General features: G+C 41.4%; 1 protein-coding gene across 8 annotated transcripts in view; it reads left to right on the top strand.

The window, feature by feature from the left end:
- LOC141760937 (C-myc promoter-binding protein-like) overlaps positions 1 to 20,254 on the top strand; it is a 210,316-nt gene that overhangs the window by 52,785 nt on the left and 137,277 nt on the right. For all 8 annotated transcript variants that reach the window (XM_074624069.1, XM_074624057.1, XM_074624078.1 and 5 more), the window contains exons 3-5: positions 7,319 to 7,565; positions 11,936 to 12,005; positions 18,852 to 19,021. In XM_074624069.1, the coding sequence (XP_074480170.1) occupies positions 7,319 to 7,565; positions 11,936 to 12,005; positions 18,852 to 19,021 (487 nt within the window). The remainder of the gene's footprint in view (positions 1 to 7,318; positions 7,566 to 11,935; positions 12,006 to 18,851; positions 19,022 to 20,254) is intronic.

The following is a 20,254-nucleotide window of genomic DNA, read 5'->3' on the forward strand; positions in this document are numbered from 1 at the left end:
GACTGTTTCCAAGTGAGCCAAAACGCAGGCTACCTGTACGGGCATTTGTTGAGATAGAAACAGGTAAAGGACTGACTAGACTTCTGCAGAAGTTCTATGTTGGCTTGACATCTGGGCCGAAAGAGAACAGAATATGCCAAATAAAGTCCACAAAAATAGTGCCGTTTATAAAGTCATTCCAGATAAACTGGAAGAGAAGGGATTTGTGCGCACAGTAGATTAGTGCTGAGTCAAAGTGAAAACACTTCCACATCAATATTTCAAAGTCGACGATAGAGTGGCAGCTCTAGAGATGAAAAAGATAAATCCGCTCCTTCGTAAGCGCCCCTCAACTAATACATTTTTTATGTGGTTTACTGTAATTTCCTGCACTGTGAAACCGAACCAAACTAAATAGAAAATTAACCAAAAGTATCAATTTCACTCTGATTGGGAGTAACCAAACACACTATGTAGGACTGTCCCTAATACCATTTTTTGGGCTTCAAAGCTTTGGTGAGAAATATTGGAAGGTATTCGAAGCTTCGTGACGCAGCAGGCTGACATGTTCTTCTGTCTGTCTCCATCTTCCCTGTTTCAGTGCCGCTGCAACACTACTGAACACACACACCTCTACACACAATAAACAGAGATATCCGTCTGAGAATAACTAATAATAATTCATGTTGAATATGAATAATGAATAATGTTATGGGATTATTCCTTATTTTTTGGCTATTTGGGGATTTATATTGTATTATTACATACTTAAATATAGATAGAAATGCAAAAAAACAAAGCATTGGAATACTGATTTGGATGTTGATTGCCATGGCAACAATCAGAGTTTTGAAGCTTCGAAGCATTCGTGTCAGCCCTAGGACGATGGCTTGTGAAAGCACCCTTTAACTCTGCTCTGCTGTTCCTTGCTATTGTGAATGAGGAGTTCAGTTTGTGTCTAAAAAGTGGTCCATATATCATGTCGGTTCTGTAAAGCTGAAGTGCTCTCCCGTGAAAATTCCTGCTGTGCAGCAGTTTTCCACAGCAGCCACTTTCTGTCTGCCTTGCAGCCGTTCCCCGTTGTGATTTTGCAACGAATAGAGTGAAGCGCTGTTACAGGTGTCCTCCTCAGCAACATCTTTTGAACTGTTCTGTTTGTTCAGGCCTCTCACGCCTCTGGCTGGCAGGAGACAGCTGATGACAATGCTAAGGAGGCTCATACCGGCCTCTGACACTACAGAGTGCAGTGCTTATCAGGCACTGACACAGACGCTCTGCTCAGACAGTATCAGCAGCTTCTGTGTGCTGATAGCTCAGAGGGGCTGCACTTCCCAGACACTGGTAGGACTAATGGGAACCTGAGGTGTGTGTGTGTGTGAGCATGTGTGAGTGTGTGTGTGTGTGTGCAGATAGCAATCATTTATGTCCATCTTTAGATATTTCTCATTGTGATAGTGAGTTGTTGCTCAGGCTGTAGAGGGAATAATTAGTATTATCTGTGACTAGTTGTCAATATTAATATCAATTTGGCTTCTTTTCAATACTGAGGACTAGAAAGGAATATGAGGAACATTGACACCTCCAGGTTTCAACCAGGAAATTGTTAATGGTGGGTACACACTACATGAGAATCAAGCCAAATGGCCCGATTCCCCCCTCCCGACAATGGTGTGCAACGCCCCGATTCTTTGATGGTTCTAAAGATGCTCTCTCCAGATGTTCCTGTGGTGTGAGGTATGTTAAGAGTTTTTTTACATCCCCGATCGGCTCGGAAGTCCATCCTGACCGCACCGATCTCAAAACGTAAATATTAAACGTTCAAAATTTCCGACCGGATATCCTGTTGTGTGCGGGGAACCCCGAGGACAGCCGATGACGCAGTCACGTGGGAAAGAACGATAGCCAGTTGTGAACTAAGCTGACTGAAGAAGGAAGGACAACAACCGCCGTCATGACAGCCGCAACTAATGCATGAGCTAATGCGTGAGCTAATGCTAAACGCCAAGCATAAAGTAAGATGGAGCTCAGAAATGGAGGACCAACTTGTTAATTTGTGGCAACAAGTGTTTATTTAACGTGTCTCCATGACTTCATCCATTTTTTTTTCTTTGTGAATTTTAAGTACAAAGTAGTGAAAAATCTAACATGGCTAATTCTTCCTGCCCATCGTCCGCCATGTTTGTTGACACTAAAGTCACGTTTGATCGCCAGAGATTTTGCAAGATTTCCGTTTTTTTAGTCAGGACTCTTGTTGTTCATGAATGAATCTGTTAGTGTGTGCTGTGCTGTTTTGACCAAATCGTTGCTCATCACACACTATATGAGCAAAAGTGTTATATTTTCTTGTAGTGTGGGACAGCCTTTTAAACACAGGTGGTAATCCACCCAAACACTGACACATCTTGTGATAACTTTAGTTAGTAGCTGATGGCCTTAACAAAAGCCACGCTCACTCAATACATGACATTTTGTGTGTGGAGTAGAACCTCGGCTCTTTTGACCTGAACATTCATCTTTTTTTACGTTATTTTCTAGCAGAGGTGACCTCACCTAAAATAAAGTCCAGGGGTCTCATTTATAAAACATTGTGTTGGATCCACACTAAATGTTTGAGTATGTACAAATGAGGAAATGTACGCATGCGTAAAAAAATAAAACCATGCCTACATCTGCCATTGTGCAATGTCCTTTTATAAATCTCAAATCAACTTGGAAATGTGCGCATTTGGATCAGCCTCATATCCCGCCCTCTACACGCCCATATTTAAACATGGATGGTCAATGCAAAGCACCTTATGAATGTTTATGCATATAGATGAGCCTGCTGATCAATGGTTCTTTACGGTGAATCACGGCAACTTCCGAGAGGAAGACCAAGAAAAGGAATTCCTCTGACACAGAAATGGAGATGCTTGTGGGTGAGGTGGCCCTGTACACTCCATCCCTCTCAATTCTTCCATTCACGTGATCCTCGTAGTGCCATTGCATCCGTCATGCAGCATTACGAGTGTCACTGCAATATTGAATATTGCAATATTGATTGACAACTTACCAAAATGATTGCTACAATCAGTGGTACCCTCCCAACCGGGGATATCATTTGAAAATGGATGTGCGTACACAATGGTTATTAATGAGACCCCCGGCTCCTTTAGAAAATACTGCACAAAACAATGACCTCCTCACACAGCAAAGACAAAGGCTAGTTCTGCAGAATTGGTGGCTCTGTCAATAAAGGAAGGATATCAACTGCACTGGTCTGATGGTGGAGACTGAAAAAACAAACAAACAAAAAAACAGTAGAGATGCACTGATTGCAATTTTCTTGGCCAATTACGATTTTTTCAAAAGTCTGACCTGCAGATTCCAAATTTCTTTCTTTTCAAGAACTATAATTGACAACATACACAAACATTTCTGTAACTTTTCTTTCATGGAAAATTGAAATTCACTTAGTAATAAATACAGTTAAGGGTTCCAAATTTTGTTATTAGGGCTGTCAAGGTTAAAGTGATAGTGCAAATTTGTTTTAACCCCACTCATTTTTTTAACACATTAACGCAACTTGTGATTTTTAGGTTGTCATATAAAACTATAACACCTAAGCAATCCATCGGTACCAAGCATGTCATACTAGCTTGTTGTGAAGGAGGCTAAATAACGCTACAAACTTGCGCTAAATTTTGCCGAGGAAAAACTGACATGGTCATTTTCAAAAGGTGTCCTTTGACCTCTGAACTCCAGATCAGTGAATGTAAATGGGTTCTATGGGTACCCACGAGTCTCCCCTTTGCAGACATGCCCACTTTATGATAATCACATGCAGTTTGGGGCAAGTCATAGTCAAGTCAGCACACTGACACACTGACAGCTGTTGTTGCCTGTTGGGCTGCAGTTTGACATGTTATGATTGGAGCATATTGTTTTATGCTAAATGCAGTACCTGTGAGGGTTTCTGGATCAATATCTGTCATTGTTTTGTGTTGATCATTGATTTACAATAATAAATATATACATACATTTGCATAAAGCAGCATATTTGTCCACTCCCATGTTGATAAGAGTATTAAATACTCGACAAATCTCCCTTTAAGGTACATTTTGAACAGATAAAAAACATGATGTGCGTGCGTGCGTGCGTGCGTGTCAGTCAGCAGGTCACAGGTCATGGCCGATCAGCTGACAGCTGGCCAGTTTCAGCCGGTGCCCTATCGATCGGTGCATCTCTAAAATACAGGTCTGGTTTTAACAGCAGAGAAAGATGTGCACACATTATTTGGCCTCACTGAGCAGAACCACCACAGTGATGAGTACTGAAATAAAAAACAGACAAATTTTTCAGTGCCACAAAAAAGCTTTCAGTGCCGCAAAATGCCTGTGGAGTTTGTGTTGAAACAGTAATGGAGGATAAGTGCATAATGGAAGCACAAAGAGAAGAGGGATGTTTAATATGACTGCTACTGTTCTGTTCCTGTGAGTACTTGTCCACTAAGTGCTTTGTGTGAGTGTCCTCTTGTGCCTTATTACAGTGCTGTACTGGGTTAATATGTTTTGACTGACAGTGTACTTAGAACTACATGCATGCATGAGGACTGTCGGATACAAAAAAAAAACTGAATTGTCATAGCAAAAATATGAATTGTTGATAAACCTTTTTTGAATTTTTATCATTAGAGATCATCCCCAATAGCATCCTTTTTTAAATTTTCTTTATATGAAAACATCTTTTCAACACAATAATCTCTATTATAATTTTGAAAACAATTGTGTTCTAAATTAAATTTGCAACATTAGCAAATGTGCATTTAGGTCAAAGCGTGCTCCACTTCAAAGCACAGCTCATAGATAAGAAGGGGACAGTGAATAATGATTGTATAGGAATAAACATATTAAATATGTGCTGCTTCTATATACAGCATCATACAGTGTTCAGCCACTCGCAGTGATTACTCACTGAGCTCCTCACTTGGCCACAGTAGTTTCCTCTGTTTATGTGAGCTGCCATGTTACTATTACCAGACACTGAATGTGGCATTTGCATGCAAAATACAAACTGTCATTATTTTACCAGCTTCATGAGTCACAAAGAAACTAAAATGCCTCCATACTGATGACTTACTGTAAGTGAAACAGTAGAATCTGCATTTTTAAAGTACTTGTAACTAGGGCTGTCAATCGATTAAGAGATTTAATCCCAATTAATCACATGATTGATTAATCACAAACCAAATCCCAATATTACTCCACCCTCATTGGTAACCAGCAAAACCACCCCAGAATGCTGTTCTCCACCATCAACCGCCTGCTCCGCCCCATTGATGCCAGCGTCAGTTCATCACCATCAGTGACTCCAGCTCCTCCCCAGCCCCAGTCAACCAAGGTGTACCTCAAGGTTCTGTGCTTGGACCCCTCCTCTTCACCATATACATGCTCCCCCTAGGTCAGATTATCCGCCACCATGGGCTCAGTTTCCACTCCTATGCTGACGACACACAGCTCTACCTCAGCACCAAGCCATCCACTCACATCCCCCCCCCCCCCCAGTCCCTACTCAACTGCCTGCATGAAATAAAAACATGGATGTCATCAAACCTTCTAAAACTTAACAGCAGCAAAACAGAGCTCATGGTTGTGGCCCTAAGGCACTGTTCAGGAAGGTTGGAGATCTCCTCCTGGATGAGGATGGCAGCTCCATCTGCCCTTCCTCCGAGGTCCGCAACCTTGGTGTCATCCTGGACTCCACCCTCTCAATTGATTCACACATCAAATCCCTCACTAAATCTGCCTCCTACCACCTCTAAAACATTTCCCGACTCCGGCCATCACTCTCCGACTCCGTGGCAGAGACCCCCATTCACGCCTTCATCACCTCCCGTCTGGACGTCTGTAATGGAGTCCTGTCCGGGGTACCCAGCAAAGCCCTGGACAGGCTCCAGTATGTCCAGAACTCAGCTGCCAGTGTTCTCACCAGGCACTAGGCCCTGGCAGCACATCACCCTACACTCATCCACCTTCACTGGCTTCCAATCAAGTACCACATCAACTATAAACTCCCCATTCTCACATACAAATCCCTCCATGCCCCCCAGTACCTAACCGACCTTCTCCACCCCTACACTCCATCCCGGAAACTTTGATCCTCTGACACTGGTCTGCTCTCCACCCCCCACACCTGGCTGAGAACATTCGGCGACAGAGCCTTCAGCGTCGGGGCCTCTGCCCTCTGGAACTCTCTCCCTCCTGAAATAAGAAATGCTTCATCCCTGGACATTTTCAAAAAACACCTCAAACACCACCTGTTCATCAAGGCCTATGATCTCAGCTGACTCTTCCGACACATCACTCTTTTAATTACTTAGCTATAGTTTTTCCTCTGTGTTATTAATTTGTATGATTTTTGTGTGCCCCCTTTGTAAAGCGTCCTTGGGTTTCTGAAAGGCGCTATATAAGTCCAATTTATTATTATTATTATTATTATGATTGTCCATAGTTAATTGAAATTAATCACAAATTCATCACACATTTTTTATCTGTTCAAAATGTACCTTAAAGGGAGATTTGACAAGTATTTAATCCTCTTATCAACATGGGAGTGGGCAAATATGCTGCTTTATGTAAATGTATGTATATATTTATTATTGTAAATCAATTAACAACACAAAACAATGACAGATATTGATCCAGAAACCCTCACAGGTACTGCATTTAGCATAAAACAATATGCTCCAATCATAACATGTCAAACTGCAGCCCAACAGGCAACAACAGCTGTCAGTGTGTCAGTGTGCTGACTTGACTATGACTTGCCCCAAATTGCATGTGATTATCATAAAGTGGGCATGTCTGTAAAGGGGAGACTCGTGGGTACCCATAGAAATAGAAATAACTTTGACAGCCCGACTTTTAAGTATTTTTGGTTTTCACTTGTCTATCAAAAAATTGATGGCATTCTGCTTTTACCTCCTTTATATGCTGTTGTTGCAGTGTAGACTCCTGTGAGTTTGGCCAAAGTTATTGAGTTTAAAAGTGGCCCAGAGCTTGAAGTTAACTCACTTTATTAGCTCATAGATCATCTGACTGCCTTTCATGAATCACATTCTGCTTTGCAGTTTATGAGGTGCAAAGCAGCCATTAAGCTTAATCAACTCCATTCTGTCAGCCACTGAAAACTGGGATAAATGCCCAGTGTTCCACTTAAATGGGAGCTCCACCTAATTGGCTAGATGAGATCACGACTACATATTGGGTTGATTAATTCGCCACGGTAATCACACTAACCACTACACGCTGACGTGGAGTTTTGTTTGGCTGACTGCCGTGTTGTGCCTCCTCCCCACAGCGTGCTGTATGAGTGGAAGGAGCGGCTGATGCAGGGCTGCCAACTCATCCAGACCACGCCCTCCGGTCGTCCAGCCAACATCAGCGGCAACTCCTCCCAGCGCATTTACGTCACCTACCGCCGGGCACCTGAGTGCCAGCCACACACCGCCCTGGCTGTCACCGACATCTGCATCATCATCCCGAGCAAGGGAGAGACGCCCCCGCACACCTTCTGTAAGGTGGAGAAGAATCTCAACAGCAGCATGGTGAGAGAGACACTTTTTACATTTTGTTTGATGTCCAGATATTTCTAGCATCTGCAATGGAGTTTTGATCTATCAGCAGGAAACATCAAATTTTGGTTTCAGTCCCCCAGATTAAAAAAAAGTAAGAACTTCCTTCTGGAGACGCCATTTTGCAAAAACATTCAGGGGGGGTGTTGGTGTGTGTGGCTGCACATGTGTCTTAAAACATCTGCATTCTGAGAGTAAGTGTGCCAGGAAGTGTTTAGAGAATCTACAGAGACTTGTGGTGCATGTAGGAGAAGTCGAGGCTCCGGCAATAAAGTTGGGATTTAGCTATACTCATTTTTCAATCTGACTAATGTAGGAGGATCATTTTAATATTTCAGCACAGCTCTGGGTGAATACTTCATGTCCAGCCTCCAGCCTTGTTAAAGATTTATTGCAAAGTTTAGACGCCATAGATCGTCATCCCCTCAGAGTGACTAATTGTCACAAACAAGATGTGTTTATCAGATGTATCATCACTTCTCTCTGCATGCTAATGGTTTAGTTACAAGATGCACACACCCGAGTGCAGTTGGACTTTTGGTTGGGATGTGTATGTCTCATCTGTTGGAGGGGTAATAATAGTATTTTCCTGTTAATTACACTGACTGACTTTATGGGGACATTTTAATTGAGGCCAAATGATGAATGATAATAAACTGCACCTATAGTATAGTGCTTTTCTGCCTTCGTGAATGAAGAGCTCGCTGGTGTCAAAATCCTGGTGGCCTTAAGTTTTGAGACACTGGCCGTATAGTCGCAGCCTCCGTTTTTCAAATTCATCCTGGGACATTTGTTTCATGTCATCTCCCATCTCTCTCTCCTCATTTCCTGCCAGCTCTCAACTGTCTCTGTTTAATAAAAGCAAAATTACCCACCAAAATATAAACAATTTATGGCATTTTTGCTTGCTGCTAAGGTATTGCCTTCAAAGATATGTAGTTAGAGATAAAATCCTAGATGACAAACAGTAATCAAACATGCACTTTGTGAAATGGATTTGGTTGTTTGTAGCATTTTAAAGGTTTTTATGTCCAGCGGCTGACTCTCAAGTCTCAAATGTTGGTATGTCCTTGAATGCACCAAAAAGGAGGATTTGACAAAAATAAAAAGTTTAAAAAATTTGAAAATGTTTAAGCTCGAGTGAAGATACTGGCATCATATGAAACTAGAAAACCTAAGGAATCCTCAACAATGTCATACTAGTTTGTTGCCAAGGAGGTTAAATAACGCTCCAAACTTGTGCTACATTTTGGCGAGGCAAAACTAGCATGGCCATTTTCAAAGGGGTCCCTTGACCTCTGACCTCAAGATATGTGAATGTAAATGGGTTCTATGGGTACCCACGAGTCTCCCCTTTACAGACATGCCCACTTTATGATAATCACATGCAGTTTGGGGCAAGTCTTGGGGCATGTTTGCACAAGTTGGAGGAGCGTGAGGGAAGACTGGTTGAGACCAACATACAGTGCATTACAATAATCAAGTCTCGAGCTAATAAAGGAAGGTGAATTGTTAATCTGTTTATCAAATTTCAAACAGCTGTCAAATGTCACCCCCACCCCAGCTTTTTTACAGTTGGTTTGAAATAAGAAGCCAGAGCACCAAAGCTTGACACTGCAACATTAGTCGTGCACGAAGTACCAAACATAATGCATTCAGTTTTACCTTAATTTAAATGAAGGGAACTTTGTGACAGCCACTGCTTTATGTCACTAATACAGTTCAACAGAGTTCAGTGCATCACTTCCATTAGGCTTCATAGGTAGATAGATTTGTAGATCGTCCGCATAACAATGAAAAGACAGATTGTGCTTGACTATAATTCGCCCTAGAGGCAGCATATAAAATGAAGAGAGGATACATCCTAGAATAGAACCCTGTGGCACCCCACAAGAGAGAGAAGTACTGTATGTGATGAGGAGAAGTCACCAATCATTACAGAAAAGCTCCTGTTGGCCAAATAAGAGCTAAACCACTTAAGTGCGGTGCCACGGATGCCTACATGTTGATTAAGACGAGAGATAAGGACTGCATGGTCCACCGTATCAAAAAGCTGTTGTTGCCTGTTGGGCTGCAGTTTGCCATGTGATGATTTGAGCGTATTTTTTATCCTAAATGCAGTACCTGTGAGGGTTTCTGGACAATATCTGTCATTGTTTTGTGTTGTTCATTGATTTACAATAATAAATATACTGGGAGAAAAAAGTTGTTAAATTTGTGTTTGGTGGATTATTTCTCTGTTGTATCAATGCTAATGGTCATTGTATTTTACATGGTTGGAAAGCCTGTTTATTTACCTTCACAATGATGTCCAACTTGTAAGGGTCATGCATTTGTGAGATGAGCAGCACAGCTGATTATGTGGGTAGCGCCCAAGAAAAATGTTCCAAAAAGCTCTGCCAATGGTAAACAGTGTATTCTCATAAGGCTACCAGGAAGCCTGCGATGACTGCCCTTCACCGTAAGGCCCGTTGGCGCTGGTGTCGACAACAAAGACAATGGAACCTGAACATGTGGGGGAATGTCATGTTCAGTGATGAGTCCAGGTTCTGTCTGCCAAAGTTGGATGGCAGGGTCCAAGTATGGAGACGACGCGGCGAACGCTATGCTGATTGTTGCACCGATGGAGTAACAGCTTTTAGTGGGGGCAGTGTCATGGTGTGGGGGGGCATCTCCCTCACTGGCAAAACGAGGCTTGTCATCATTGAAGGCCATCTCAATGCAGTGAGATATCGGGATGAGATTCTGCAGCCAGTGGCGATCCCATATCTCCACAATCTGGGACCTAACTTCATCCTCCCAGATGACAACGCTCGCCCCCACAGAGCCAGGGTTATCACAGACTACCTCCACAATGTGGGAGTAGAGAGAATGGAACGGCCTGCCAAGAGTCCAGACCTCAACCCAATTCAACACTTGTGGGATCAGCTTGGGCGTGTTGTACGTGTTAGAGTGACCAACACAACCTCGCTGGCTGACCTGCAACGAATCCTGGTTGAGGAATGGAACGCCATCCCACAGCAACGTGTGACCAGGTTGGTGACCAGCATGAGGAGGAGGTGCCAGGCTGTTGTGGCTGCGTATGGATCTTCCACCGCTACTGAAGCTCCTGACGGTGTATTAAATGAATAGTGTAAAATAGCCAATATGTCTTGTTTGTTCCTTGTTACTGATAGAGAGTTCAATCATCCAATCCACCAAACAACTCAAAATAAGAGTCAACACCAACAGGAGAATACACTGTTTACCATTGGAAGAGTATTTTGGCAAATGTTTCTTGGGCGCTACCCACATAATCAGCTGTGCTGCTCATCCCACAAATGTATGATCCTTACAAGTTGGACATCATTGTGAAGGTAAATAAACAGGCTTTCCAACCATGTAAAATACAATGACCATTAACATTGTAACAACAGAGAAATAATCCACCAAACACAAGTTTCCGTACTTTTTCCCCCCAGTTTATATACATACATTTGCATAAAGCAGCATATTTGCCCATTCCCACAGCCCTAGTAATTAGAGATAAAATCCGAGATGACAGACAATAAGCAAACATGCACTTTTAAAAATGGATTAGGTTGTTTGTTGCATTTTAAAGGTTTTTATGTCCAGCAGCTGACTCTCAAGTCTCAAATGTTGGTGCATCACTGAATGCACCAAAAAGGAGGATTTGACAAAAATAAAATGCTGGCTGTGATGAACTACCTATTGTATCTGCAGCAGGTTTCAAGCTTCTAAAGGTTTTTGGAAGGGAGATAAACAATCTAAAAGCCAGTAATGTTGTTAAAAACAGTAACTTAACACCAAGCTGAAAATCACTGTTTCACTGAATCTGAAGTCTGTTGCTCCTCTGACCAGGAGTTGGTGTTCAGTCACAATAGGCTGAAATAGAGCTGCAACTAACCATTATTTTCATTGTCGATTAATCTGTTGATTATTTACTTGATTAGTTGTTTGATCTATAAAATATCTGAATATTGTGAAAAATGATGCTCAGTGTTTCCCAAAGCCCAAGATGATGTCCTCAAATGTCTTGTTTTGTCCGGTTGTCAAAGATATTGAGTTTACTGTCATAGAGGAGGAAAGAAACTAGAACATATTCACATTCAAGAAGCTGAAATCAGAGAATTTTTACTTTATTATTATTGTTGTGCATAGTTTCATCAAGTTGGGTTATTATTTCAACATTGAAAGGGAGTAACTGGACGACAGCTCCAAATTTGATGGAATTTGGGATGATACATTTTGTTCCTGATTGGCCCAAAGGTGGCATGTATTCATTATTCATTCATTTCTAAGGAACAGCATGCAAACATTTCCCGTTGTGCTCTTGTTTTCAGTGGGGCTCCTCTGTCTACCTGTGTTATAAGAAGTCTGTGGCCAAAACCAACACAATAGCCTACAAAGCAGGTAAGCCTTCTGATCCTATAACTACCAGTGCAGATCCAAATACTTCGGTACCAACTCGGTACCAAAATTCAAAAAATGTGACGGTACTCGTTTTCTTCGGTACCGAAGGTACAAACGATGCCTGTAATGGTCATTTGGTACCGGAGCAGAGGTACTGGAGATGCGATTCTTCCGGATCTAATGGGGGCAGTATACGCTTACAAGTGTTCTCATCTGCCGTGAAATGAACGAAGAAGAAGAACGCCGTAACAGCACGGAAAAAAACACGAGACATGAAAGAAGGCAGCTGCTGTAGCGCTACCTCCGCCTCAACTCGTTGAGAACACAAAGAGCAAGAGTCGGGTATGGAAGTACTTTGCATTCGATGCGGATTTTCAAGGAGTAATAATAGATTCGCAAAAACCAGTATGCAGTGCAGTAACGGTGCCGTCGTACTTTTCTATCCAAAGGAGGAAATAATTCCAATTTAGCAAAGCACCTCAAAGACAGACATCCAGACAATACTGTTTGTTTTAAATACTTGAAGGCTACATGCCACTGTTCTGTTTTGCAATGTTAATAGACGTTTATCTTTATTTATTACTGATGTTTATTACTTATGTTTTAATAAAGGAGTGCATGTTGAATTACATGGGATTTATTGTTTTTTTGGAGGGTTTTTACCTGTGGTATCGAATTGGTATCAAGAATCGTGTAAATTCCCTGGTATTGGTATCGACTACTAGATTTCTGCTACCGTGACATCCCTAGTCCCTCTTGTTCCCGGTGATACAAGTTATTAGATGTTGTGTTAAAATACTTTCCCTAAATCACTTACTCTGCTTGTGTGAGAAAAAACAAATAGTCAGAGAATGAGGATCATTTTAGATACATTTGGAAAGTTACTTGTTATTGCATGAATACGAAATTGGACAAGTTGTACTTAAAAGTGAGTGAGTTGATCTTGAATTTATTGCCAGTTTGTGTATTTGTTGCAGCTGTGTGTGGTAGAAAGGTCTCTAGAGAGGAGGGTCTGCTGCAGAGTAAACTGGCTGCATGAGGATATTCTGCTGCAGCTGTGCTTGCAAGTTCAGACTTGTTGAAGCATGTTGATGCCTCAGAATTGGAGTGACGATAGGCCTCTGCATGCCAATATTCTTCTCCTTTAAAGGGGTTAATTGTTGCCATATATTTAACGGTAATATGAGGCTTATTTCACATTAAATCCATGTGACTTATCTGTGCCAAAAGCAGCTGACAGAAGATCATTTTCTGATAACACTGTTGGGTCAGTGCAGCTGTGTTTGGCTCAGGCGCAGATTGGCTGGCTGATGTTTTGTTGTTCATATCTTGAAATATGCAGCAGACTGTGAATGGAGAGATCCTATCTGTTTCTCACTCTTGTGCTTTGGATGAGTCAGCTCACAGAAATGAAGTTTATTTTCAACATCTAACTTTATTTATAGACAAATGCGACAGTTTGATCCAGAACTGAGCAAGCTGAGTTTGTTTTGTTGGTGGATACATGGAAATATTGTAAATGTGCACATTCAGCTGTAGAGAAGTGCATATAAGACATTCCCCAGTGTGTACATTATAGTAACCTCATTTTATTGGAGAAGAACTGACAGGAAACTCCGGAAATTATGTTAATTCTTAAAGTTACATGAATCAATTTATTTTTATATTGACATATTATAAAATCAAATGACTAAAGTACAAGTGAAAGGAATCACTTGCATATTACAGTCCATGAGAATTATCACCAATTCTGTAGCTCTGTGTAGCTTATTCACCTTTTTTGGCTAATTGTTTTGCTTTTATAGCACAGTTCTGATTCAGTCTCTGTGGCCTCATTAGCACCATCTCCAGCAGCATCACGCAGCTGATTCCAGCTGATAAACTGTATGCTATACAGTATCTGTCAAACACCATACGACACACAGATAAAGTGATCAACTAGCTGCAGAGGAGAGTAGAACATCTAGCAGCTAAAGAACCAGATATGTTTCTGAGGAGATTGTGGAGATCAAACCAGAGCTAAAAGGAGAGTGAATATTTGACTCACATTCATCAGGTTGACACAAACACACACTTGCCAAAAGTGTGTTTTAGGCTATATATAATTCTAAATATTTAGAGCAAAAGAGCAATGGTTAGCAGGCGGTTGTGAGACAGGAGTCCATGGTACAAATCCGTCTTTTGAATACACTGTATGAACTTATTTTCCACTTAGCAACCAAGCTAAGCTTATGAGTTTGCTAACTGACCTTTAGCAAGCTCGTTAGCTCTACTTTATTTTATCTCTCGAATAACTTTTCATTGAATGAAATGGTGAACAAAATGCCAGGAGGACAGGAGTAAACAGAACAGTGGAGAGAAAGTAAAGAGAAGCTCCGGTAGTTGTTGTGTCTGATCTTAGATTGTACATAAAGATGGACGACGCGTCTCCACTTCTTCCCACTGTACAGAAGTGAAGCCAAAATATCCCGGATATGGGGGCTGCCATCTTGAGATTTTGACGTCATTTGGAGCCAGAGTCTGCGCAGTAGTGATCGGGGGGTGGGGGGGCTGGAGCCACGGTATCGACGTCACCCGCCAGAAGCAATCGTGAGCCGAGCATGGCCGCAGCTTGTCAGTGAGAGAGAATCCCAGCTGTCAATCATGACCTCTCACCCCCTTTTTATAGCATCAAATGAAAAATGAACACTTGAACATACATCCGCTTGATCAGAACTACCTAAAATGAGAGACCATCTTTGGGAAAACTGTATTTGACCCATGACCCCAGTTTGGCCCATGTCCCATCCGCTAACAGTGAGGAGGTGGATTTATGACCTGTACTGCAGCCAGCCACCAGGGGGCGGTCCAGATGTTTTGGCTTCACTTTTGGGGAGGTGTCATGTTGTCCTTCTTTACAGTCTCTATGGCCCAATTCCAAATGACCCCCTACACCCTCTTCCTACACACTTCCACTCCGTTTGCGTGTTCGCGTGGAGGGTACGCCATATTAGTGCCATTCCAAACCAATTAGTGGGGAGTGGAAGTGGGTTATAAAACCCTCCAACAGTGAGCTGCATCGATGCCGACTAACCAGCTGCCCTTACTGACGACGTGCAACGCCGTTTTGTGTTCGTCAAGGAACACGATCCATTGTCAGTTCTGTGCGACTACCGGTACAAACATTTACTGGTAATCTACTCAAACTGATAGACATTTAATTTATTCTACTTTATCACCATACAGACGTCAGCAACATAAAGTAAATAGGTTGTGTTTAGGATCAAATATACCCTTGTCTAGTCTAGAAAACGGTAGACATGTTCATTAGATTGTAAATTGTTGTATATTGTATGTATGTTTGTATACAGTATATACGTATATATAAACTGGGAATTTTTTTTTTGGAAACTTGTGTTTGGTGAATTATTTCTCTGTTGTTACAATGCTAATGGTCATTGTATTTTACATGGTTGGAAAGCCTGTTTATTTACCTTCATAATGATGTCCAACTTGTAAGGATCATGTATTTGTGGGATGGGCAGCACAGCTGATTATGTGGGGAGCGCCCAAGAAAAATGTTCCAAAATACTCTGTCAATGGTAAACAGTGTATTCTCCTGTTGGCATTGACTCTTGTTTTGAGTTGTTTGGTGGATTGGATGATTGAACTCTCTTTCAGTAACAAGGAACAAACAAGACATATTGGCTATTTTACACTTTATTCATTTAATACACCGTCAGGAGCTTCAGTAGCGGTGGAAGATCCATACGCAGCCACAACAGCCTGGCACCTCCTCCTCATGCTGGTCACCAACCTGGTCACACGTTGTTGTGGGATGGCGTTCCATTCCTCAACCAGGATTCGTTGCAGGTCAGCCAGCGTGGTTGTGTTGGTCACTCTAACACGTACAGCACGCCCAAGCTGATCCCACAAGTGTTGAATTGGGTTGAGGTGTGGACTCTTGGCAGGCCGTTCCATTCTCTCTACTCCCACATTGTGGAGGTAGTCTTTGATAACCCTGGCTCTGTGGGGGCGAGCGTTGTCATCTGGGAGGATGAAGTTAGGTCCCAGATTGTGGAGATATGGGATCAACACTGGCTGCAGAATCTCATCCCGATATCTCCCTGCATTGAGATGGCCTTCAATGATGACAAGCCTTGTTTTGCCAGTGACATCATTGAGGGAATACACAACCACACTCAACCCAATTCAACACTTGTGGGATCAGCTTGGGCGGGCTGTACGTTTTAGTGACCAACACAACCTCGTTGGCTGACCTGCAACGAATCCTGGTTGAGGAATGGATCGCCGTCCCACAGCAACATGTGACCAGGTTGGTGACCAGCATGAGGAGGAGGTGCCAGGCTGTTGTGGCTGTGTATGGATCTTCCACCGCTACTGAGGCTCCTGACGGTGTATTAAATGAATAAAGTGTAAAATAGCCAATATGTCTTGTTTGTTCCTTGTTACTGATAGAGAGTTCAATCATCCAATCCACCAAACAACTCAAATCAAGAGTCAATACCAACAGGAGAATACACTGTTTACCATTGACGGAGCATTTTGGCAAATTCTTCTTGGGCGCTACCCACATAATCAGCTGTGCTGCTCATCCCACAAATGCATGATCCTTACAAGTTGGACATCATTATGAAGGTAAATAAACAGGCTTTCCAACCATGTAAAATACAATGACCATTAGTATTGTAACAACAGAGAAATAATCCACCAAACACAAGTTTCCAAACTTTTTTTCCCCAGTTTATATATAACATACAACATATATTTATTATTTTTACCCCCATCAGGAGCTATAACCCCATATTTTACTATATCTTCAACTGTGCAATACTGATTTAACAGTGCAATAATTTGGTGCAATAATTCGGCTGTACAATAATCTGGTTTACTCCGGCATTAACATTAGCATTTATTTATACAGAACATTTAAACTAATATTCTTATTTTACACTATTCTTGCATTCTTATAAATACATGCATTTATATTATTTGCATATATCTTATTTTTCAGAAGTATTATTTGCACTGTTATATATATTTCTTATTTATATATTCTTATGATTTATCTATTTTTATATATTTATATTTATATTCTAGAACGGGAGCAAAACGTAGCTCAATTTCCCCCTGGGGATCAATAAAGTATTTCTGATTCTGATATTTATTTCCTTGCCGGAGAGAGGGAAGTTGGTCCTGAAGTGGCTGCTGTATTGATCCCCTCCACCTTAAAGAAGGAGCTTCATTGAGCTGTGAGTGTGACTACAAACAGAGTGCCCTCCACCACGGAGTGGGGGGGTGGAGGGGCAGGATTGGAATTGGGTCTACGTGTCTGACAGCACTAGCCTGGCCGGGCTGGCTTTATAGTTAACGGTTAGCTCACCAGCTACAGCATCTCACCAACTAGCCTTGTGAGTAGTCACTACGTCACTAACCTTCTGGCCCTATTTGATTTAACTCTGGGCAAGAAAGCCAACAAGCTTAACTCCCAAAATATCAAACTATTCCTTTAAAGTGTGCTAAACTCACTGGTGCTGTTGATAACTGTAGTGTTAAAGGGATCCTATCGTGCTATTGTGTTTTCCCCCTTTCCTTTAGTGTGTTATATAGTTTTTTTGCGCATGAAAAACGTCTGCAAAGTTCCAAAGCCCAAAGTCCAGACCAAAGAGAGTTCCTCTCCCCCACAGAAACACTGCTCCTGAACTACCTCTAAAAAACGCCGTGACTGAAGTCCTGGCTTTTCTTTTGTAATCTGGTGATGTCATCAAGTATACATTTGCATAACGGCTGGTTTGACACGCCCTCAAACTAAGCTAGTTAGAGCGGAGCTGGAGCGGAGTCTGAAGAGTTTGGTTCGGTTGACCAATCACATCTCTGAAATGAGTTGCAGCAGCACAGTAGGTATGTTCTAGTAGAAACCCAAAATACAAGTATGCACCTGATAATAAGCATAATAAGTCCTCTTTAAGACAGGCAAAACATCACTGAGTATAATTTTTTACACAGTTATTGTTACCTGTGTTGTGCACAATTTAGCTTTTTGTCAAAGTTTTCTATCACCACCATGTAACTTGTTGCTGTAACTAGTAGAAACAATGTTTCCTTACAAAATGACATTGCAGTGTAGAACATAAACAACTAAACCCCCCCCTCCCCCCTTTCATCTCTAGAGTCTGTGCATTTAGCTCTTTAACACTGGAACAATTCTGATTCCTATGGTACTAAAGAGTTTGAGTTGCTGACCAAGCGTCCATGCTGCAGTTTGTGTTCATTTATTCCCTCAACGACTAGAAAGGAGCTGTCCACTTGCAGGTGTTTTCATGATGAGTAATTGTGTCCAATTATTTTAGTGACATGTTTAACGATCCAGCATTTTAAAGCAGTGTATATTAAAATGTGTAGAGCAATTTATCATTACCCCCAAGAATGTGAATGTGCACTTTAAAATGTGTGTTTACAACATGTATTACTTACATGTAAGGAATGAACCTTTGATGAAACATAGACAGAGACTGTTTTTGTGCAGTTTGTGTCTGTTAATAATGCTTGAGCCAAAGTTAGACGAAGCACAGAGTTAAAGTGCACAAAATGAAAGTCACTATCATTGTTTCTCGTTTGTGTCCACTAACAGTGACTAATGACCCAGAGGCCTGATTACCAAGCCAGGCGTTTCTAGTGAGACACTGACTCAATAAAGCACATTCTCATTCTGATTATAATAAAGTTAACTTTTGTTTCATTTGAAGCTTTGTGGAAGGGTGATTATGCATCTACATCAGCTGTAAACGTTGCACTTTGCAGCTCTCAAAATGTAGTTGTCAGTGTCTGTTTTTCTTTCTGTTCCAGGTTTATTCAGCAGATATCCAGAGGAGGACTATGAGTCATTCCCTCTTCCAGAGTCTGTCCCTCTCTTCTGCCTTCCCATGGGGGCCACAATCGAGTGCTGGCCAGCTAACACCAAATACTCCCTCCCTGTGTTTTCCACCTTTGTCCTCACCGGAGCCTCCGGAGAGAAGGTAAAATGGATGAATGGATAGATTCACACTTCTGCTCTACTTTCTTTCTCTCTCTCATCCAGAAGACATCTCAGTAGCAGCATCAGACACGAGAGGCTGTCAGTGACTGTTAGACCTCATCAACAGACTGTAACTGACATCTATACAGCTGACATGACCACAGACTAACTACTACTACAGTGGGGCAGAAGAAACCCACAATAGGCTAGTGGGAAGACCCCCAAAAGTGCTTTAGTTTTCGAGATACCCCTACCGGAGGTAGAACAAAGCACAACAATGATTTTCATATTCTCTTAGGTCTCCCACATATGAAATGGATTCTTGTATAAAAATATTTTACTGCAAAAGTGGTTAAATTGACAGATATTGTGACATAACCCATAAATAAAAAAAGCGCGAAATGAAGCCAGGTCGAATGGGAGATGGTACACCAAAACTAATGTAATTTCATAATGCTAACTCTGATTGATCCCAAATTTGGTGTGATAGTGGCCAATGAGTTCCTCTATATGTGTAAAGAAACAGAATGTGAATATATTGCTGTATTAAGGAAATACAGCACTACAAACACATAAGTACAATAAGCGGAAATATCAAATTTGAAGGTCTATGATGAATGTATTCATTTACTTTTATGTAGCTTTGGCTGGGATTGTCCCAGAAACACCAATCCGGGTTTGCTGGAATGGTATGGTTGTGCTGAATCCAGCAATATATGATATGTGACTGTAGCAGGTATGGTCAATAATCTATATTAAGAAATGTATGACGTGTTCCAAGCATGAAATGGGGGTTAAAGGGGTGGATATATTGAATATTATATTTTTATGAAACAATGTATAAATTGTCTGTCCCCTTGAAATAATTGATACACCATCTTCTACAAAGATATTGTCATTATAAAGCATATACTTTGAGCTTGCCTGTCAGAGGGTAATCAAGTTCAATTGATTTGATGCTCTACTATTTGATCAACTATAAACGACTCAGCACTTTCAAATGCTAATTGGACCCATCATCTATCACCACAATCTTCATGGATATCTTCTTAAAATGTCCAAGGTAAGTCTTTAAAAATATTATATTATGTGAAAAAACGTATTTAGCTTCGACTAAATTAGACTAAAAAACTGAGTAGCTGCTAGCTCATAAGCACTAAGACATACTTTTTTAGGAATATTGCTAACTGACAGTACTTACTGCTTATAAACCTAGCATAACCCATATAGGCTA

The sequence above is a fragment of the Sebastes fasciatus genome, chromosome 2 (assembly GCF_043250625.1).
Source record: "Sebastes fasciatus isolate fSebFas1 chromosome 2, fSebFas1.pri, whole genome shotgun sequence".
Classification (NCBI taxonomy): domain Eukaryota; kingdom Metazoa; phylum Chordata; class Actinopteri; order Perciformes; family Sebastidae; genus Sebastes; species Sebastes fasciatus.